General features: G+C 56.3%; 8 protein-coding genes across 8 annotated transcripts; 3 read left to right on the top strand and 5 right to left on the bottom strand.

Annotated features, from left to right (window-relative positions):
• Nucleotides 1–28: 28 nt before the first annotated feature.
• Nucleotides 29–801, bottom strand: JN550_005986 (uncharacterized protein; the record flags this gene model as incomplete). Its single annotated transcript, XM_049317675.1, has 3 exons — nucleotides 29–351; nucleotides 476–544; nucleotides 618–801. 3 exons carry the CDS (start codon nucleotides 799–801, stop codon nucleotides 29–31), a joined length of 576 nt encoding a protein of 191 aa, XP_049172229.1.
• Nucleotides 802–3,001: 2,200 nt separating this feature from the next.
• Nucleotides 3,002–5,151, top strand: JN550_005985 (uncharacterized protein; the record flags this gene model as incomplete). The annotated part of the gene is made up of 2 exons (XM_049317674.1): nucleotides 3,002–3,706; nucleotides 3,763–5,151. The coding sequence occupies 2 exons, from the start codon at nucleotides 3,002–3,004 to the stop codon at nucleotides 5,149–5,151; spliced, it is 2,094 nt and encodes a 697-aa protein (XP_049172228.1).
• A 1,049-nt stretch (nucleotides 5,152–6,200) lies between these two features.
• Nucleotides 6,201–6,776, bottom strand: JN550_005984 (uncharacterized protein; the record flags this gene model as incomplete). Its single annotated transcript, XM_049317673.1, has 2 exons — nucleotides 6,201–6,625; nucleotides 6,710–6,776. The coding sequence occupies 2 exons, from the start codon at nucleotides 6,774–6,776 to the stop codon at nucleotides 6,201–6,203; spliced, it is 492 nt and encodes a 163-aa protein (XP_049172227.1).
• Nucleotides 6,777–11,212: 4,436 nt separating this feature from the next.
• On the top strand, nucleotides 11,213–12,495 carry JN550_005983 (uncharacterized protein; the record flags this gene model as incomplete). Its single annotated transcript, XM_049317672.1, has 2 exons — nucleotides 11,213–11,238; nucleotides 11,322–12,495. 2 exons carry the CDS (start codon nucleotides 11,213–11,215, stop codon nucleotides 12,493–12,495), a joined length of 1,200 nt encoding a protein of 399 aa, XP_049172226.1.
• A 375-nt stretch (nucleotides 12,496–12,870) lies between these two features.
• On the bottom strand, nucleotides 12,871–14,404 carry JN550_005982 (uncharacterized protein; the record flags this gene model as incomplete). Its single annotated transcript, XM_049317671.1, has 5 exons — nucleotides 12,871–13,012; nucleotides 13,122–13,165; nucleotides 13,244–13,427; nucleotides 13,551–13,868; nucleotides 13,995–14,404. 5 exons carry the CDS (start codon nucleotides 14,402–14,404, stop codon nucleotides 12,871–12,873), a joined length of 1,098 nt encoding a protein of 365 aa, XP_049172225.1.
• A 1,158-nt stretch (nucleotides 14,405–15,562) lies between these two features.
• JN550_005981 (uncharacterized protein) lies at nucleotides 15,563–16,823 on the top strand (the record flags this gene model as incomplete). The annotated part of the gene is made up of 2 exons (XM_049317670.1): nucleotides 15,563–16,093; nucleotides 16,155–16,823. The coding sequence occupies 2 exons, from the start codon at nucleotides 15,563–15,565 to the stop codon at nucleotides 16,821–16,823; spliced, it is 1,200 nt and encodes a 399-aa protein (XP_049172224.1).
• A 169-nt stretch (nucleotides 16,824–16,992) lies between these two features.
• Nucleotides 16,993–17,637, bottom strand: JN550_005980 (uncharacterized protein; the record flags this gene model as incomplete). The annotated part of the gene is made up of 2 exons (XM_049317669.1): nucleotides 16,993–17,205; nucleotides 17,260–17,637. 2 exons carry the CDS (start codon nucleotides 17,635–17,637, stop codon nucleotides 16,993–16,995), a joined length of 591 nt encoding a protein of 196 aa, XP_049172223.1.
• A 1,419-nt stretch (nucleotides 17,638–19,056) lies between these two features.
• JN550_005979 (uncharacterized protein) lies at nucleotides 19,057–20,424 on the bottom strand (the record flags this gene model as incomplete). Its single annotated transcript, XM_049317667.1, has 1 exon — nucleotides 19,057–20,424. One exon carries the CDS (start codon nucleotides 20,422–20,424, stop codon nucleotides 19,057–19,059), a length of 1,368 nt encoding a protein of 455 aa, XP_049172222.1.
• Between the last annotated feature and the right edge of the window lie 534 nt (nucleotides 20,425–20,958).

Raw genomic sequence — 20,958 nt, 5'->3', positions numbered from 1 at the left:
CCCCACCCTCTGCCCCCTTTCCCTTCTCTCACAGGAGGACCTCGCCGATGTTCTCGCCCTCGAAGCCCAGCGTGGCCAGTTTCTTGAGCTTGGTCTTCTCCTTGGCGCGGTCGAGGGCCTTGCGCTCCTTGGCCATCTGGTCGACCGTCTTGTAGTCGCGCTCCTCGAAGCCGGCGGGCGGCTCGTCGTCCTTGTCGAGGTCGATCTCCCCGAGCAGCAGCACGTTCTCGCCCCGCACCAGGAAGATGCCGTGCGGCTTGTCGGCGTAGTAGCCCTTGACGGCCGACTCGTCGGTCGCCTCCGGCAGCGTGGCGTACACCCGCTCGACTGTGGACTGGAGCACCAGGTTCGCTACAGGGGCGCAAAGATAAAAGTGTTAGACCTCTCGATCACATGTGTAGGTATTCACTCCCTCTCCTCTCCATGCAGGGTGATGCGCAATGCTACGCCAAACCCGGGTGTCGCAAGAACATACCGAACTGGTCCCAGCTTCGCAGGATGCCCGTCAGCTTTCTACCGTCGCGCAAGCAAATAAGCAGCTTCTCTGCGGGTTGTAAAGTCAGCAGGAGTGTGTATATAAAGACGCCGGAAGCTTCACGGGCGCAGGAGAGGCGTACTGTCTGTCAGGTCGAGGAGCTGGGCGGCGGTCGTGAACATCTGGGGTGGCAGCTGCTGGGGCTGTTGCGGCGGCGGCGGCGGCGCCCCGCGTCCCAGGGCCTGCTGGATGTGTGATCCTCCTGCTCCTCCTCCCTGCTGGGGTGCCCCGGGGGGTGGCGCATCGTGTATCGTCAGGTTCTCCATCATGTCATGAAGGTGGGTGTGTGTCTAAGTGGCGGTGGTGATGGCGGTGGTGGTGGATGATTGCCTGTCCCAATCCATGGAGGAAGTCCCTCGCTGTTCCTGTGGTGCAAAGTGCTCGGTGGCCGGATCAGTAAGGCGCCAAGGGTAAGTCCATTGGCTTCCTTAATTTTCGCGAGTAGTTGGGAGGCAAACACGTCGTCCCAAGACAGCATCAACGTCACCGACCGCGGCGGCCGTTCATGTGAGGCGGGCTGGCGCATCCCGCCGCGAGAGTGCGCCGGAAGAACCTTGACGCGATGGGCGCCATCCAGCCCATCCACCAGGGCAGACAGTGTTATGGCGGGCGCGGGCACCGCGAGCACTGTGCTGCTATTTACACTTTGTCACATCCCATCCCTAGCTATACCTTTGGTATTGTGTCTCAAACAGCTGCAAACTTCACTCGTCTCTATTCAACCGGCCCTGAGCTGCCTATTGCGAAAGTACCTCCACAGTCTACAGTACTTTACGCATGTGGGCTGGGTTCGTAAATGCCGTCAACTGAATGATGTCTACGGAATACGTTGCTGATGCTATGCAGCTGAGTGTAATTGACGTCGACTAGCTGAGCGGCGATTCTGCCTCTGTCTACCTAGATCCCGAGCGAGCAGGTTTCGAGAGCGATAAATCGATTGCTCAGCAAGGTATATTGGATAGGTGTTTGCAAGCATGCCAGCATCGCACAAGCTTTCTGCAGCGCATTCGCCAAATCTGGTAACCTTCAGCTGTCAGAAAGAACCGATGCGACATTGAGGCCCGAAATAGAATTACATCCCACGACGGCCTCCTCCTTCGCTTCGGCTGTGGCTGTCTCGACGTAACAACGTACTGTGGTAAGCAGTTGATAAGCTGCCAAGCGACTTTATTATTTTTTTCAGTTACAAAAAGGCCAGCCGGGGTGTATGTAGGTCTTGCGTGCAGCTGCCGGGAAGCCCTCAAGCCGGGCCACAGGTACGGAGTTGCGCACCTGGTAACGGTTTCATCCCTTCGGCAGACCCCACTTACTCCAGGTCACACCCGCGATCTATCATCTTTGTGGCCCCCCATCCCCCTTCTGCGCTCGCCGGTCTGGACGTCCCAAGACACCCTGTCCGACTTCGTCCCTTCTTCATCTGAAGTGGTTTCAATCTTGCAGCAGACACGATCTCTTGTGCTTTTGCATGATGCGGCCTTGGCATGGTCTCAAGTTTGCCCGCTGTCCGCGGGCGTTGTGCCCGAGAAGGGCGAGTAGGGTAGGTGGACGGTTTGTGTGACAGTTTTCTTGTGGTGACGTTCCGGTCTACCACGTTGTGTTGTTTATTGCGAGAGAAACGCTCGCATGCCACGCAAAACGACACCAAACGTCGCTTCCGGGAAACTATGCCACCTCGCATTTAGGATAATTCGTGGTGTTTTCCCGTATAAACATCTGCTGATCCGGTTAATGAGTCTATTCACGCTGCCTACCGTCAATCAAGACTATACCTAGGTAACCTTGGCCCGCCCACACGGGAGCTGAGCATGGGCTCTCTCTTAAGCTATCTCTATCTCTATCCAAGCTGCCGTGGGCCGGGGGCCGGACGCAGGAGCCATTCCCCAGCTACGGAACACACATTTCAATGCAGACGGCCCCCCGACGGCCCCCCGGTCATGCTTATTGGGCTGGTCATGGGCTGTTTCGCCCGACTGATCTCGACTGGTGCATGCTTTTCTGCTGTTTCTGGTCGCTGATCACACAGCCTGCCACGAATGAAGTGGAGTGACGTGACCAAATAGCAAATTCAGATGGTTTGGGGCATCAATGTTCCTGGCTGAAGCTGCGGCCGTGCGAGCTTCAACCCCCAGTTCCCGGGTCTGCAGCGGTGCAGGGGTCTCGACCGGACCTCGCAGACCAGGGCCTTTGCCGAGCTCAACGTCGACCTTTGTCTTGTTCACGCATGAATCTCTTGGGCATGGGTTGTGTCCAAGGCCTCAAGCAAGTCTGGTAGAGCTACTAAGCATGGCTGGTGTTCGGTCCCAAGGTGCTTTTTGGCACTGACATATCCGTTTCAATATTCTCTTCCTCCTTCCCTCTCTATTTGTCTGTTATGTGTTTGCCTCCCACAGTTTTGTGACAGATCGTCCTGGCGACACCGTCCTAGCGGAAAAGAGTCTGTTCACTACGAGTCATGGACTATGAATAATGACAAAGAGCCGGCTCTTATATCACGCCCTGTTGATCGGGTTGGCAGCGACCGGATCGTTGGCCAAAGCTGCGCTGCATGATGATGTCAACACGCCAGGCTCGCGGGCTGAAGAGAAGGTTACGGAGGCGGCGCGGGCCGTAATCTGGGAACGGGTTGAGTACGTCGTGGTGGAGAGAGAGGTCACGCCGAGGAGGGTTATACTCGAGAGGATACCAGTGTCGACGGCACCAGCGGAAGGCGCAGCACCGGCATTGAGGATACCCGAGCCCACCGCGGCTCCGAGGAAACGTCAGAATGACGGGCAGATACAAGCACTATCCGGCGAGATACAGAGGCTTTCCATCTCCTTCTCGTCCGTGTCTTCGGCAAGCCAGTCCATCTCGCAGTCCGCACAGCAAGTCCAACAGTCTGCAGACCAGGCAGCCCGAGAGGCGAGCCAGGCGATATCGCGCACGCAATCCTCGGCAACCAGCGCCGTAGCACAGGCAAGTCAGCAGGCCAATGACCGGATCGCCCAGGCGAGCTCCTCGTTCAGCTCCTCGATGAATAGCCAGATCTCTGTCAACCTGGCAAGTGTCCAGGCAAGTGCGAGCCGTGCGGTCAGCGCTGCTCAGGCCGAAGCCAGCTCGAGCATGGCGAGTGCGGTTAATGTGGCCATGAGCCAGATCCAGCAGGCAAAAGCCGAGGCTACTGCCGTTAAGGTAAGTCGCTGAGTTTCCAATGATACAAGGAGTCACGTCACTAAATGTATATGCAGGGAGACGCAACCAATTTTGCCGACCAGGTCCAGAAGAATGCGGTATCTACTACAAACCTGGCAATCATCGTAGCCGTGTCTGTGAGTGGTGCCGTCATCCTCACGTCCGTCATGGCCTGTCTCTGCCTCCGCTACCGCCGGAAGCGGGCAGCTCGGAAGGCCATAGACGCCTACCCAGACGAGAAGGACTATGACAAGACAGTCGCTGTTCGCGGCTCGCCTGGAACGTCACGCTTCAACCCATTCAGCGGCGGAACATATCCGATGGACAAGCTGAAACTTCCCGTCTTCAGCGCTCGCTCCCCGAAGAAGCCGGAGCCCCTGAACTTTGGGTTTGCTGTGAGTGACTACAGCGACTTGAAAGACAAAACAACAATATCCACCAACGAGAAGAAGTCAGAGTCAGCTGGAGGTCCCAAAGACGTATACGGGGTGTCGCCCGCCAGCTTCCGCCTTCAGAAGCCGCCGAGCGTCCAGAACGCCGAGACGGTGCGGTTGATCCGGGTAAACAGTGTAAAGAATAAGGAGCAAGGCACTGCGAAGGCCGCCGAGGCAGCCCCTCCGATGCCTCAGTCCCAGCGGCCGTCACAGCCTGACCAGGGAGCTCCGAACGCAGCCATGACCGAGCAGTCGGCGGTAAGCCGCAAGCCTGTCGCCGTTGAGACGGAGCAGCGCCTCCGTCAAGACAAGGGTAACGCGGTGGTCGCAACACCCATCGCCAAGCCGTCTCGGGATAATAGACCGAGAGAACCGGCGGCGGCGTCCGAGATGGACGCAAAACCCGCTGAGAGCAAGACCCGGAACACCATGACCTCCGAGGCCGGCGACATGGCGAGAGCCAGTAGCCGCTACACCATGTTCTCGACGGCCAGCACGGAGCTGGACGACCCGCGGGAGAGCAAGCGCTACACCATGACGCCGGACGCCGCCGCAACCGCGACCGAGGAGCCCGGGTGGCGGCCGCCCAGCAGCCGGGCGAGCCGGGCGCTGAGCACGGCGCAGCGGCTCGCCTTCCGCGACAGCGACGAGCCGGAGCCGCTGCCGGCGCCGGTCCCGGTTCCGGCCCCGGCCCCGCGGGCCTTCAGCATGGCCAGCGTGAGCAGCCTGATGCGCTCGGACAGCATCGACGCCACCAAGCAGCCGACGATCCCCAAGATCCCGCGCCAGGGCCCCAGCTTCGCGGCGTTCCCGACGGTGCGCGACGGCACGCCGTCCATGGTCAACCGGCCGCGGCCCGCGCTGGTGAACCGCATCCGCGAGGACGCCGAGCGGCGGCGGCGCGAGCTCGAGGCGCGAGACGCGGGGGAGCGCCGAGATGTTCAAGGTCGGGCTGGAGGGTTGAGTAAGGGAGGACTTTCTTTAATGGATGGGTGTCTTGTCATCGTCTGAGAGGTTGCGTGATCTGGACGAGGGGAGACTTTGGCAAGGAACTCAGGGAAATGGAGATTTGGGTAGGACGGGAACTGAAGGAGGATTGGGCAAGACGTAATGATACCAGGGGAACAACATCTCCCTATTAAAGTATATAATACGCTGTGAATCGTAGATACCCAGCTGATTATTTTTCTCTTCCTCTATCGAACTCATGCGCTCCGTTGTGACTCACTCCTCGATCCTCGATCCCGATCAACTAATCAGGTCCATGAACAATGGCAGCTCTGCGTGCTGTTTGGTGATATATCTGCTGTTGTAAGTACGCGGCCTGAAGGCACGACATGGCAAGCACAGCAGGACATTGCCCCGGCTGATATATCATGATAGAATTTCCCCCCGACTTCGTCATGGGCGGCAGAGTGACGGAACCTCACCTGCGGCAGTTACTTACCCGAGTCGCTGCAATGTTGCCTTGCCCTTTTTTGGAAAGCTGTGCTCCAGGGGTGGAATAGAGTCGATGACGGCAGCGAGATACTTGAGCTGATACTCATAACCCCCTTTCCTGCGTAAGTGACATGGCCTCAAGACGAACAGGCGCACTTTCATAGCGGATCGATTGGGGGCGCGCGCGTGCACGTATCGCGCACACAGCTCTGATGCTCTATGTATATATCTAGGGGTTGGTACGGGGGGGGAGGGCCCGGTATAGCCAGATGTGACCCTCGGGGGACAGATTCCAGATGCAATCTCGCCATGCCGTTTTCTGTGTACCTGGTGTTTCTTTTTGTTTACCACTCATGGCTCCCAATATATGTTATTTTTTCATGCCCCCTGACCTCTATCAAATTGCGACTTTAGCCACCAACGCCCCGGAGATGCACTGCAGGTATAAGGGTCTTCCATGCCAGATGATGCAAATCAAGACCGACGAGGCAGATATTTTGGGTGGTCAACCAGAACGCTCCAATGCCGAGAGAGTAAAAGGGAAAAGAAAAACAAAATCGAGCCCTCTCGTGACCTTGAACTCCGGACCCAGCTGTCTATGCAATCTTCGAAATCACAGGCTACCGCTTCATGGTTGACCGGGTAAGAGCCTCCAAGAGCTCGGGGCGAGAAGACAAAGCTTCCTTGGCCTGTGAGTAGGTGAACCACTGGCGTTCGCGCTTGTGCTTCTCGGGCCAGTCGAGCTCCTCCTTGAGCACTGTCGCCTCGTAGAAGCGATACAGGGACTTGGACGAGTCCTTGGAGGACTTCTTTGGGGGCCGCGACTCGGCTATATCTCCGAGATCGTAGTCGATCTGTATGGATATGCCTGCCTCTTCCCAGGCCTCACGCGCGGCGGCCTCGGTGATCTCCTCGTCCGACTCCCATCCTCCCTTGGGGAGCACCCAGCCTTTTCTTCTCGTCGACTGGATGAGGAGGACATAGTTCTTATCTTCGGTGAGGGGCACTACGCCAGCAACCAATCGTTCACCTTTCGAGTTGTAACCTGCCAAGGAAACTGGTCAGCCGGTCTGAACGAGGGGATTGGTCGCCCCAGCGGCGGTGTAACAAAGGCAAGCGCTGGACTCACGTTGCTTGCTACGCCCTGTGCGAGACTCCATCGAGCGGCTGTTGGAGGACCCAGAGCCGGAAGCCATTGCGCCGAACTGTAAGCAGGATACGTGCTGGTCTTTGGGTGGATTGTGGAAGCAACGGAACCCAGAAGAAGGCAGAGGGAGGCAGCTCTCGTAGGTGTGTGGTGAGAGCGACTCCGCAACCGGCTGTAGCTGGAGAGTGGTGAGAACGCTCAACGACTGTTCAACTGCATGATCTTGACGGTATTCTGAATTGTCAAAGGAGCGAGGAACGAGCTGGCCAGGCCAGTACAGCAGAAGCGGATCTCAACCGGGGGGGACGTCGAGTTGAGTCGAGTCCTGTCTCTGGGCAAGCAGACAGGCGGTGCCGGCTCTGGGGAAGCTCAATCCACGGGTAGTGCGCTTTGGAGACCCGGTTCCAGCAACGGAGTATGGAGAAAGGAGTGGTGGTGTAGGGTGTTGAGGCTCTTTTGCATCCACATGGACACACTCCCTCGTGCGTTCCGGCTTTCTGCAGGGGGATCCGCGGAAAAAAATGCGGCCACGAGGCAGTATTAGAAATACCGCAGTACTGGAGAGCGCGTAACGCGATTCCGAAAGTGCGCATGCAACGACGGGAAGACGAAGAAGAAAAAAAATCGAGTCGAGTGCTACCTACGTCAGGTCCCGGGGACTTGAGGTAGACGTCGAATCGGCCGAAGATTTCGACTGCGGGGCACGCCGAGGGCCTGGTGTGCTCAGCGTGGGACGCTACGGACAACGCACGCCTCAGCTAACAATTGAGAAGAATTCCCAAGCGCGGCAGTGGGGGGACTATGCCGTGGGCAACACAGCGAGGTTGTCAGCCTTGCCGACAGCGCAGAGTCAGGAGTTGAGGCAGATGTTGCAGTTTGGGTCGGAGCGGGAGGCTCTGGAGGCCAGAGTGCCGTTGCGTGTCTCGTGCCATGGCAGGATGGAGGGGCAGAGAGCTCGAGGAAATTAGAGTTGGCCTTTATACTAGTACTCCTAGGACAACGCCTAGCTGAGGTACTATGTAGACAGGCTCGTTACCTAGTTGCATTTTCCTGCTCAGTACCTGGGTACCGGACGACGCCCAGCCCCAGACAGGCCAGAGCCCAGGGCCGCCTCCGGAGGGCCATCGGCTAACTCCAGTGCGGGTTCAAGATCCAGGGCCCCCAAATATGTGTATACCTACCTATGCATGTGTGCATGTGGATGTATGTATGGATGTATGTATGTACGTAGGGATGGAGACCTGGCTTGTACGGACAACGTGTGGCACTGATACATTACATTGCCCAATCGAGAGTCAAGCCGGAAGAGTGCAAGCCCCGTGTACTGCAAGTACTTTGATGCATTGACACATGAGTGAGTGAGAGTGAGCGAGAGAGAGAGAGAGAGGGAGAGAGGTGTATTGAGCCCTGGAGGCGTGGGCCCTTCATGGAAACTAACGGGACGGCGGGAAAAAGGTATGAGAGCTTGGTAGTCCAGCAAAGAGAAGGAAAATTCTCGACGGGTCTTGCTGACCTGCTTTAGCAGCCTCAGCTATTAGTGCCCAGGTGAGTTCACCTCCTTCGGGGGGCGCGTCACGTCCCATGTGCAATGCTGCTGCGGGCGGTCCACAGTCGGTTGAGCACGGGACCCAGTTTAACGACAGAGAACCCCACGCCAAAACCCCTTCTCGAAGGCATATGGCAGGTACATGCATAGACAATACATGTATTATCTAGTTGATGAGAAGGGGGGGGGGGGGGCCCTGGTACGATACCCCGAAGTTAGATGTCTGAGCTTCGGGCGTATTTCACCGGTACTTCGAGGGACTTCCTTCCTCCTTCGTCTTCCGGTATACCCCGTTGGGCCAAACTTTCTTGCAGTACAGAGAGCGCCGTGTGGTTTGTCGTCATGTTTTCTTATAACACTGCTTGTTCGTATTCCCTGCCTGCGGGAACAACTTACCCCCACGAGTCTGCCGCCCACTGCACAGGAGCAGGTTGCTCTTTGCATGGCAGCTTACCGGCTGGGTAGTAGAGTCGACCGATGAACCTTGTGCCTGTCCGCCCTCATCCAAACAATAGTGGACGAGTTTGGGTTTGGCAGGCCTACGCCTCGACCCAGATATGCACAAGCCTGGTAGAAATCCAGATGGCATGAATGTCTAATACGCGTGCATATTAGGCGACTTTAATAGAGATCCACCGCTCCGTTGTTCAATTCGAGAGGGTTCTCAACCGCCAGCATTGTGCCTGTCTTGGTCTGTTGGGTTTGCATGTCATTCTGCGTGCAGTCATGTGGCATGCACTTGGGTCTATAAGAAGCACAACATGACCGTGCCAGTCAGTCACTTGTCCTCGTTATACGCATCTCGCGTATGATGCGCTGAGAGCCGCAAACCCCCACTCTTCTAGTTACGTAGCCCAGTGAGACAGTGGCAGGGCATGGCATGGCATGGCTGGCCAAGAAACGTGAAGACCGGTATGCGGGGATTCTCTCTGGACGCACGTCCGAATTAGTATGCAGTAGTTGTTATTTGCTTAGGTGGAAAATGTATATCACACTTCATCAGCAGACCATTGCAACACGAATCGGATGTCAACGAGCGTTTTGCATTCGCAGTCCGTGAGGCGCTTCGGTATAACTATATTGGGTCCCCATGCTTCCCTAGGAGGGGCAGATCGCGGGGTCGTTTACTTGCGCCCGGTCGATACCCAAATCGTCCAGCATAAATCCTTAACTAACTGCGTGATGATTTTGACTGGTTCCCCGATCTGGATCTGGAGAAGGGTTCCAGGTTGGCCTGACTCAACTATGCGTGACACTGGCGCTTCAGCACCGACATCCCAATGCCTACACAGTCTCTCTCCCAAGCGGACCTCTCGGAATAGCAGCCTCATACGCGTCACTCCGATGCCCAGTTGAAATCGAGCAGGCTCACGTTACACGGAGACTGAAGAAAAGTTGCCTGCTGGGCTAGTTGGGATCTATCCAGAGACGACTGCGGCACCTGCATGATGCAAGCTGGGAAGGCATGCGTGCTGAGTTGATGCACGTACATAGTGCCAACCAGTCAGTCCGGTCCAGCTGGGGCCAGATCTTCGGGGCCGCCCAGCCTTTGAACCACACATATCCCCGTCCAAAGGCCCATTTGCTTTTCTAGCAACCTCCGTTAAATGGCTGGGGGATTATCGTCTACCGTACTGGACCTCATCGGAACTGCACCAGCATTGCACCAGCACTGCACAGACATCCGATGCCTGGCTTTCCTCTCCGGGGATCCATCGCAGAACACGTAGCCGGCCCAGCTCCTCACCTGCCTTTCCGGCCCTACTCGGCCAGTCTTGCAAAGCAAGCCAGCCCCTCTCCCCCAGGGCGCTGATACAAACCGAATCTTCCACTGCCCCGAGCCGACGCCTGTTGCCCAGCGGGGATCCGGTTCTTACCATCCCAAGCCCGCCAAGATTTGTACGTATGCGAACACGACTCGGGGCCTCCTTGGATCAAACGAGCCCGGGCTGTGACGGTAACAACCTTGGTGTGAATTTGGTCCCGGTCACGACAGAGACCTTGCAACCCGAGCCCGGCCGCCCAGCCCCGTTAGAGGCATCATGGCTTCGCCTGACGTGCAGCCAACCCCTGAGGATGCATTCTCATACTTGACTCCAATCGGTGAGTACCTAGGCCGCAATCTTTCTGTGCCCGTTCCCCCAAGTTGCCTTAGTTTCCACACGTCCTCACCCAACCATCTGGACCCGTGCGGCATCGTGTCCTTGCTGTTGGCCACTTGCCCTGCATACCCTTTTTATGGGGAACATGTCGCTTTGCAGTAGTCTGCGCTTGCAACTACCAGATTTCTGGTTTCCCTGGGCCACTGTTCAGCCTCCCATGTCCTGACTGCTTATGACTCCCTGCATCACGCCCCCAACATGTACGATACTGCACAAACCACATGACTGGCTATAACACGCTGCCCGCTGCCTATCCCTTTGCCTCACTTTCCATGTCCGCATGTCACCGTGGAGTCGTTACTACGTCATTGCACCTCATCATGTGGCTAAGCAGTGCGCATGAGCATATCCTCTTGCCTCATCGTTGAGCGATGGCGGAGAAAATCAAGCGATGAGATGCTCCCTTGTTGGCCCCGACGTTTTTGGCTATACCTACGCATCTAAGGATATGTTTGATATTGTTAGAGAAAAGTCCTAACTGTCCGTAATAGGCTATAGATCATCAGCTTCGTGTGGTTACTGCCGCCGACGTGCTCCTCAAACCGGTCAGTCACAGAAACGTGTGTAATGAATTATATCCCTGATCGCCCTGCCGGTCTGTCATTTGAAGTGCATTTATATGTAAACTCCTGAAGTGCCTTGCTATAGTATATCTCCTCCATCTTGAGCAGCACAGTTTGAACAGTTCCCAAGGCACGCGGCCTAGTGTACATTGGCCAGCACGCATATAAATTTTTTTTATTTCCTCCGTGTGGCAAGAGGAATTTCTGATCCCTTATGTTGAAACAGGCAACACCTTTTACGTACGAGCGACTTCCCTCAGTCCTGCATTTTATCAATCTTTGGTAGACCGATGTTGGAGGCGCTCAGGACGCCTACTGTATAGGCCAAACCAACGAGACTCATGTTGCCCTCACTATACGCTCCGTCTCGATGCCGCTCAGTGTCACCTTACCAAGGATCAACGATCGGCTATCAACCGTTTCAATCGATATGTCCTAGGAGACGAGTACATAAAGGAAGCATCACGCTTATATCCCAGATCACGCGACGAGGCCAAACAACGGGATAACCAATTCAACCTGGTGGACAGAATCCACGAGGCTGAGACTCAATCACTAAAAGCAAACCTTCAACCAGCCCACACGTTCAGCGTCAGTCTTGAGCCAGATGAGTTCACTGAAGAAAAGTACGCCATCTTTGAAAACTACCAACGGGTCGTCCACCATGAGAGCCCTTCGGATATCACTCGGGATGGGTTTAAGCGCTTTCTTTGTGACTCGCCCTTGCGACGCCAGCTCTTCAGAGCGCCAGATGGGACAGAGCGCCCCTTGGGCTCGTTCCATCAGTGCTATCGTCTCGACGGGAAGCTTGTGGCGGTTGGTGTCCTGGACTTGCTCCCCCATTGCGTCAGCGCCAAGTACTTTCTGTACCACGAGTCAATCCACCGGTTCCAAGCCGGGAAGCTGGGTGCCTTGTACGAGATCGCCTTAGCAGAGGAGAAAGGGTACGGCTGGTGGTATTCCGGCTTCTACATCCACACCTGCCCAAAGATGAGGTACAAGATCGACTTCAAGCCGCAGTATGTATTAGACCCAGATCGACACGTCTGGACTGCGCTCGACAAGGAGACACTCAAGTTGTTTGATGAAAAGGGCTATTTGCATCTGTCTGAAGCCTCACCTGAGGACTCAGCTGTATCTTCCAGAAACGATAGCTCCATGTTGGATGTGAGCGGCGAGGCCGCTGAGTCTCTCAGTGAAGAGAAAGATGATGATGATGATGGCGACGACGACGAAGACGAAGATGACGACGATGATCTGCCCCTTCTTCGGAGCAATATGCCTGGCCTCCCCTCGATGGACCTCATACAGCAAGCTCCGTTGGATATCATTCCAGTACGGCTGACTCAGGGGTTCATCTCTGCCGGCGACCTGTTCGACTGGGACAACGAAGAAGTTGACGATCCCAAGACCGCCAAGGGTATGGTCGCTGAACTAGTAGCGGCAGTCGGTCTTGAACTGATGCTGCAATGGGCATTGGATTTCCGGAAATCTTAGCCCTCGTGGATAGAAGATCGGATCTCAAGAGTGAGAACCTCGGGAAGACGATCGTATATAGTCTACGAGCTGCCGTTAACAGTACCTTTTGGGCTGGTTCGCTCTCAGGCCGATAGAAAATTCGAGTCCCCAATAGAATCAAGGAGACCAGCGTGCTTCTAAGTCAAGGGTACACCACGAAATTTCAAGATTATCAGATGCGACAAATCTTCTGGGCCAGAACAATCAGTACCATGCAGTGGTGGCACTGAAAAGAGCATACTATAAACCACTAACTTGAGGACTTCCTTTCCTGGGTCAGGCCAGATATACTTTCGTGCAACGGTTCACACCTCCCAGCGTTCAAATCCGGCGTTTTGTGGTTATGAAATGCGCTCAACGTTTTGCAGTGACCTGTGACACGACAAGAAAGTCCCTGACTTTTGGTACTTTTCTTCCAAGCTCCCCTGTAATTTCCCGCCATATCTGAGACTGCATCCGCTTTCCGTCCTCGGAGGTCAGGACCCTGTTTGATAAGCTGGAGAAAGTTAGCATACAGTGAGTAGCTTCGAGACAACCGCCCTTGTCATGTACTCGTATACAATAGACGACGCGCTATCGAAAGATGGCGAGCGAGTAGAACTTACGCCTGTAGCTGCTTCTCGCTCTTGTAGAACTGGATGAACTTGCCCTATTTCATCAAAAATGGGCGTTAGCTCAGGCATCAACCGAATACCTCTCAACATCAAAGGAAAGGAGAGAGACCTACGTGCTCGCTCTCTTCCGTCGTCACGGCGGCCAAGTACGCGCGGGCCCCGTCCGCGGCCGACTTGCCGAACAGGGCGTAGAAGACGCCGATGCCGGCCACGAACACGGCTCCTTTGCCCTTGTAATTGCGCGGCAGGTCCGTCTTGACAATGCCGGGGCACATGGTGTTGAGGATCACCTGTGGCCTGTGCCATTCTGCATGTTAGAGTGTGCGTGGGAGGAAGGAGGGCGGAGGACAAGTAGTATAATCCGGTATCTTATTCCTCTTATCCACGGACGGGGGAACAGAGAAAGAAGAATGGACGTACCGGCCATCAGTGCCTTTGGCCAACTCCACCAACTCTGTAAAGGCGTACATTACTAGCAGTTTCGTGCTGGCGTACATGACACTAGGCCCGGGGAAGTTTTCGCGTCGGCTCAGATGCTCGAGGACACCCTCGCCCTCGCCCTTGTTCCCTACTTGCCAGGATTTCCACTCTTTGATGTCAGGGTCTCCGAAACGCATCGAGCCCACGATGCTGAGGTGTGCCGCCGTGCGGCGGTTCGGGCGCTCTGCTTTCAAGTGCGGGAGTAAGAGCAGTGCCAGGAGCGTGGTCGAGAGGGTGTTGACTTGGATATTCTGCTCCCTAGTAGTTTTGGAACGCCGTATTAGTAATAATATCTGGAGGTTCTGTAGCATCTGTGGCTATAGCACGGCAGTGAGAAAGTTCAGGAGAAGGGGGTTTGCTCGATAGACAAGCATGAGAACTTACCATCCCTCATCCGAGAGCTTGTGGTCCACGCCCGCAACACCGGCGTTCAGAATCAGAACATCGACACCGCCCTTGCCCTCCTTGATTGCCTTGACCTCCTCTGCGAACGCAACAACACTTGCATATTTCTCCATGTCCAGATCGAGGACTCTCATTTTGCCCTTGCTCTTGCCGCCTGTGGCTCTCTCGATAGCCTCCAGCGCATCATGTGCCCGCGAGGGATTGCGGCTCGAGATTATGACTTCGGAGGCGCCAAGGTTGACGAGGTGCACGGCAGCGGCCAGGCCCAAGCCGCTGGTGCCGCCGGTCACGACGGCGGTCTGCCCAGAGAAGGAGTCTGGGGCTGGAAGCGGAATCGGGAACCATTTCATGTAGGCTTGGTAGAGCATGGCACCGATGGGCCCAGCCATGGCTGAGAGTGACACTCTCAATCAAAGATATACTAGAATAGGGACTTGGCCCAGAGCCGTGGAGTCTAGGGGTCAAAGCGGCGTGGAAACTGTTAGGTTCAAGAAGATGACTGGGGTTGATAAATTCAATCAAAGACTCAGCCTTTCTACACAGAGGTTTCGGGATAGGGAATAAATACAATGAAATTGGGCAGGCTCCTTGAGGGGAGTGCCGCGGCAACCTGGTCATTATATATGTGTGTGTCAAAACATGTATGGCTCACGAAGTTCATATGGTTTCTGGTAGGAAAAAAGTTTTTATAAGCCCTCGGGGACATTTGTGGTCCTCAAAATACCCGCCGTATGTATAAGGGGCCAAAGTTGTGAGTGAAGCTGGAGGATATACGAACCCGGCAACTTCCATACTGTCTCGGTGGCTTTCGGTGCAACCCGACGCCGACAATTCTGTCCGGGCTACTCACCTTGCACAAAACCGCTGTGCGCTGTCGTAAGGTACGAGATCTTGTCTCTTTGTATCATTGTAGCCCTTCGATTCACATCAGCTGTGAGAAGAAGAAGCGAGGCGGCCAGAGAGGGGTGGATTGCACGTCCAAACTCTTGATCGTAGACGCAGCTCCAGACCCGTGACGAGCACTTCTCGAATAACTCAATAAAGGCAGACCTCAATGGTAACCAGTTCTACAATAGCAAGACCCTTGGCGAAATGTCAACTTCAATTCCTAGTCAAGCTGGTTTCTGTGAGCCCGTTACTTGTATGGGAAACCTTGCTTGACTTGCCATATGAATCTCGGAGACTTCCACTGCTCGGCCGGCATAACATCAATTCGGGCAGACCCAGACTCAGACCCACAGCCGGCGCCCGGCGGAGCCTCGCAACCTCGCTATCACCCCACCAAGATCTGCTGCGGTACAGGCACTAATCGGGGCGTCTCAGCCAATCATCTGCCCCAGAGAGCTCAGCTCCAAAAAAAGAAAAGTACACCCTTCAGCCTCGTCGTCATTTGCAAGTCTGAATAGGAAAAGCAACACAAAAAAGTCTTAGAGTTTTGACACAAACCCTCCTCGGCTGTAGACTCCACGCGCAACCTCTTGTCACTCTCTACCGGACTCACGCGTCCCTCGCCGAGGCAGAGGCACAGGCACACCCCCCCGCCCGCCATGGCAACCACGACGCTCCTCTCGCCCGCCGAGCTCGCCTACCTGCACAGCACCCTCAGCCTCACCCCGCCCATCCGGCCCGACGGCCGCACCGCGACCCAGTTCCGGCCCCTGACCGCCGAGACAGGCATTCTGCCGGGCACCAACGGCTCCGCGCGCATCTGCTTCGCCGACGGCACCGAGGCCATCGTCGGCGTCAAGGCCGAGGTTGAGAAGACCCGCCTGTCCCCCTACCAGGACCGCAACGGACGGCGGCAGGGCAGCAGGAGGAAAGGCCCGGCAAAGAGCAAGCAGGGCAAGCCCGAAGACAGCGAGGACAGCGGAGAAGAAGAAGACGGAGAGCTTCAGGATGCCGAGGTCAAGGGCTCGAACGACTGGGTCGAGATCAGCGTCGAGATCCCCGGGTACCGAGACGACGACAGCTCGACCGTGTTCCTGGGCACCATGCTGAGCGAGGCCCTGCTGGCGGATGGAGACTTCACGAGACGGCTGTGGATCAACCGCCGGTTCCATTGGAAGCTGTACATCGACGTAGGTCCCCCTCGGTCGGCAGACGGACACACAAGGCGTGAGGTGCTAACCATAGGCCCAGATCATACTCATCTCCCCACCGCTCTCATACCCTCTCCCCCTCCTCAGCCTGACGAGCCATCTCGCCCTACTCTCGACCCGCCTGCCCAAGCTCAGGTCGGAGGCAGACGAAGACCCCATGTTCGACGACGACTGGGCGGCCTCGACCTTCATCTACCCCCAAACCGGAGAAGGCAGCAAGACGAGCGCGACCACACGCCCGCCCATCACCCTCCTCGTCATGGCGGTGGGCGACAACATCATCTTCGACCCGTCCAAGGAGGAGCTCGCCGTAGCCGACAGCGCGCTGGCCGTCTCGGTCGGCGAGGGCCAGGCCCTGCAGGAGAAAGCGGCGGAGGAGGGTACTATGGAGGTAGACGCCAGCGGGGTCGATGGCAAGCCCGGCCGGGCCCTGCGGCTGCTGTCGGTGCGGACCATCGACCCGCCCTCGAGGCTGACGCCGCCGGGCGTGCCCAACTCGGTCAACGCGTCGGCGTGGGGCCAGGGCGGGGCGGCGAGCAAGAACCCAGACGCGCGGCAGGCCGAGACGGGGGACGTGGCCGGCGTGTGGAAGGCGCCGCGCGGCGGCATGAAGCCGGCCGTGCTGGGCGCCATGGTCGCCAAGGTCCTCGAGAAGGGCGGCGTGGCCGACGAGGTGTTGGACGGCCTGCAGGGCGTGGAGCTGGCATAGATTTGATACCCGATCATGCGCTGTCATGGTCTACAATTGAAAGAAGTATATGAAAGATTCCATTGCGAGTCTTGCTTTCGGATTTACGCCTCGTTGATCTGTCTCTACTACGGCTGTTCCGATGTTATAATATGCCCCTTCATCCTCAGACTAGGTCCCTACGCCATTCTCACAGCCAGGAGAAGATCTTCAGCATCACCAAAATGCAGACCACCAGGATGAGCGGCTTGTATCCCGAATCCTTGGTCTCCTGCCGACCGACCCAGTGATGAGTACCGCCATGAATGTTATGGAACGACTCCACGGAATCAATTCGGTCCTTGTTGTTGATAGTGCCGTACCTACAAAAGTGGGCGTACCCATAGCGATGATCATCGACCTCCTGGTGATTCACATCAGCATTACGGGACCCCGTAACTGAGTGGGCGATACTTACATCTGTCTGCGTCGAGGCATCCGCGCGAGCAGCCGGAGACGCCTTCGCGGCCTCCTCCTTGGCTGACTTGTCCATGCCGGCGTCGTCGGTGACGAGCTTCGAGAGCCGCTGGGCGATGGATGTGTAGACGGGCGATCCCTGGGACAGCGGCCTGAGCCGGGCAATGAAGAGCTTTTGAATGAACGGATCCCGCACCCTTCGCCTCTGCGCGTTGTAGATGTCGACAATGTCCTTGCCCAGCGCGACGTGGGCCCACGAGTACCAGGTCCCGTCGGGGTCAGCGCGGGTGGTGGTTAGGGACGTGGATATGGAGAGGGTGGTGATGGCGATGAGGGCGAGGCAGAGGATTGTCCCGCAGCAGCTGGCGTTCTTCTGCATTTTATTTTGAGGATATGCGCCTTGATGCCGTCCGTCTCCGTTGTCCTTTCCATTCACCAGAGCCAAACCACCCCGTCGAGGCCTTCTTGGGACTCTGCGTCAATGAGCACGTGTGCCCGGGGGGGGGTCTGGCCCCTTTCATCCCATCATTGCTTGCATGCAAGCCCTTTGTGGGCTTTCGCCTCTTGCGCAAGAGCTCAGGAGTGCAGAAGCGGAGCTGGTCCCCAGGTGTTCTGCGCAGGATGTAGCTTTCCGCACGGAGTGACTGGTAGGGAGTGACTGGTAGGGAGTGACTGTCTCATTTGGACTATACAGTATACAAAGAGTGCTCAGAACTATAGGCTGGTAATCATGGGGTTCGTTCTTGTCGAGCCCAACCCACAGGGTTTCTTTTACACGGTTCAGCACACGTACGAGTTGTAATTGGGTGTAGTAGATCCTACTTCTTATAGGTAGTCATGGTTCAGATGGTTCATTATATGCTATGGACAAACGTATACTCGACAGATTTGGTGATAGATTCCCCCATAACAACTCCTGCCTCGACAAGCGAAGCCGATGGCGACCACAGCTCTGTGCGGCTGCGCGTAGATTGCGTCTTGGCTGCCCCGAATCCTCCTCCTCGGTGAGCCTGCGGTGCGTGATCTGCAGAACGTCACTGCTGGTTGCTATAAAAGTCTTGTCCCGTGCTCTATCCCGTCGTGTGCTGCCCCGAAACCCTCCATAATTTGTACAAAGCCACCCTGTGACTACAATGCGTATGTAGCACTCTCCGCCCGCCTCGGCCATCGTGAAAACCATGCAATGAATCGATTACTCGGTTCGTTGCGTCGTGTGCGTATTACTAAAGATCCAGAATGGATTTAAAAACCGATCGCTGATGTATGTCGGGGTTTTTGAACGCCATGGAAAATACGGTCACCAGCATTATCGCATCTCTGGCTTAGCCAGTTAAGACTGGTATGTACTGCCTGTCGCCAGAATGATTCTGACCAACTTCGGCCTTGTTGGCATCTGAGAATCTGTACACCCCTGCCGACTAAGCCGCTCATATAGCCTAGAGGATCGTCGCGGTGATAGCATAGCTATCCGCTGATGTGAAGATATATCTTGATATCAGTCGAGAGACCAAACCCCAGGGACGTTATAATGTAGCTGCCCAACCGGATAGGGATCAGAAACAAACCAGAGCCCGTGTTGGTGAAGAAAATGAAATTATGCATAAAGGACCGTATGTGATGCAATAGACCGTAGAACGCCGGAAGACGATAAATAAGAAATGTGACGTATGTCAAAAGAGGTAGCCGAAAAGTGGCAATGTCGCTTATCGACAGGCGGTCTCTTACCGCCTAAAGGATAGGGTATCTCGAGAAGGCGCGTGGAAGAGAAACTAGAATGACGCAGGGGTCCCTCGTTCAATTAGAAGTTCTGCGAAATACCAGCGCTCTGCTGTGGGTAGTGCGAAGGGTTCTCAATGCGGGTGTTTCGTCGTGCCGGGTTGTCACGGATGATGGGTTGCCCACCAGCCTGCTGACCGTTGTCGTATGGGTTGTTGCCATACTGATCATAGTAACCACCGCCGCCATAGGCAACCCCAATACCATTTTCGGCGGAGCCATCCGAACGGCCAGCAGCGCTGTAGGAGGATGAGGCGTTCGAGGGTCCGCGGTGAACGTTGCCGCCGCGGTTGTCCGAGGTTGCCGGCCCCATGGCACCCAGGATCTCGCCTTCGGGGGAGTGCGAGCCATCACTCATGAGGGGTTCTCCTGATTTCGTGTCAGAGACGTTGCCATACATGGTCGGAGTATCCGAGTAAGCCACACCTGCTGCTCCACCGGACATTGTGGTGGACGCCTTACGTCCTGTAGACCCGGCGAGGGTGGTCGAGCCCCAGCCACGGTATCCCGATGAGGCGTCCTCCTTCATCTCGTAGGCACCGCCACCGCTGCTTCCAACGTCGGGCATGGTCGGGTCGGCATTGGGGTTGTAGATGTAGTCCTCGACCTCCTTTCTGCGCTCCTCTTCGGCGTCCTTCCTTTGCTTGCGCTTCCTCCACAAGAAGATACCAGCAACGACCAACAGGGCCACAGCGGCGATGGGTACAACGACGGCCACGGCAATCTTGCCTTGGCTGTTCAGGCCTCCACTTGAGCTTGAGTCGCCTTGAAGGATGCCCCCCGAAGTCGACGAGGGATCGGTGCCGGTTGTCGAGGTGGGCGCCACGGCCTGCGTCGATGTCACCGTGAGTATTACGGTCTTTCCATCGGACTGGGTGGTCTGGAAGGTGGTTGTGAGCGTCGACGATGTGCTGGGTTCCGAGGTTGGCGAAGTAGTCGTCGGGCTGGTGGTGGTGGGTGAAGTTAAGGAGGTTGTGGGTGAAGTGGTGGTGGGACTTGTGGCAGAGGTGGTAGATGTGGTGGTCGGCGGCTCCGAAGTGGTCGTCGGGGCTGTGGTAGTGGGAACCGTCGTGGTGGTAGGTTCCGTCGTTGTTGGGGGGTTTGAGGTGGTGGTTGGGGGCTGTTCAGTGGTGGTGGGTGAAGGGGGCGCGGAGGTAGTCTCCGCGGGAGCTGTAGTGGTAGGAATGTCAGTAGAGGTATCAATCGTGGGATCAAGACTCGTAGTAGGAGTGGTGAGCGGACTCGACGCAGTCGTCGGGTCGGCTGCAGCGGTGCCAGTGCCAGTGCCCGTACTTGTATTGTTACCACTAGAAGACATGGTGAATTGTCTCGCGACGTTCACAACAGAGTAGTGCCTGCGGGCCGGAGTCATGTTAGCAGGCAGGAACATGGTGAAGACAACGACGAGTGGTAGTAGGGTAACATTTGCGATGCAATGAGCCCTTAGCGATGCGTGTGAAGTATAGTTGAATTAAGAGGCAATTGGCGAGAGGGTGACAGAGCAGAGGGAGACGGCGCCGACGTGCGGCGATGAGACTCCATCACCAACTCACCCAAGGCCTCACTTCAGGACAGGGCGCGACGATCACTTGGGTAAGAAAGGGACAGTTCGTACCTTGAGAATGCTTGGCGACCGGCCCAGGCGGTATCGCAGCCTGCAAAGACTGGATGGGAGAGGAGGAGGACGACAGCGAAGGTCGAGGGCAAGCGACGACAGTGTTTCGAGTTTTGACAATGTGAGACGCTGGAAACGCGAAACAGCAGATGCAGGGTGCGCCAGTGGTTAAAGAAAGACCCCCGAGGTAGCGTCGTTGGCTGGCTCGCCGGTGCTCAGACTTCGGACCTGGGCGATTGGGTGACGGGCGCTAGTCAGGGTGGCTGAGTGCGCAACGAGCTCGTGTCTGTGGCCGTCTTTCTCTCTGCT

Source organism: Neoarthrinium moseri, assembly GCF_022829205.1.
Source record: "Neoarthrinium moseri strain CBS 164.80 chromosome Unknown scaffold19_Wmoseri_CBS_16480, whole genome shotgun sequence".
NCBI lineage: Eukaryota > Fungi > Ascomycota > Sordariomycetes > Amphisphaeriales > Apiosporaceae > Neoarthrinium > Neoarthrinium moseri.
Note: the sequence above shows the minus strand (reverse complement) of the source record. Positions and strands in the feature narration are given on the sequence as shown.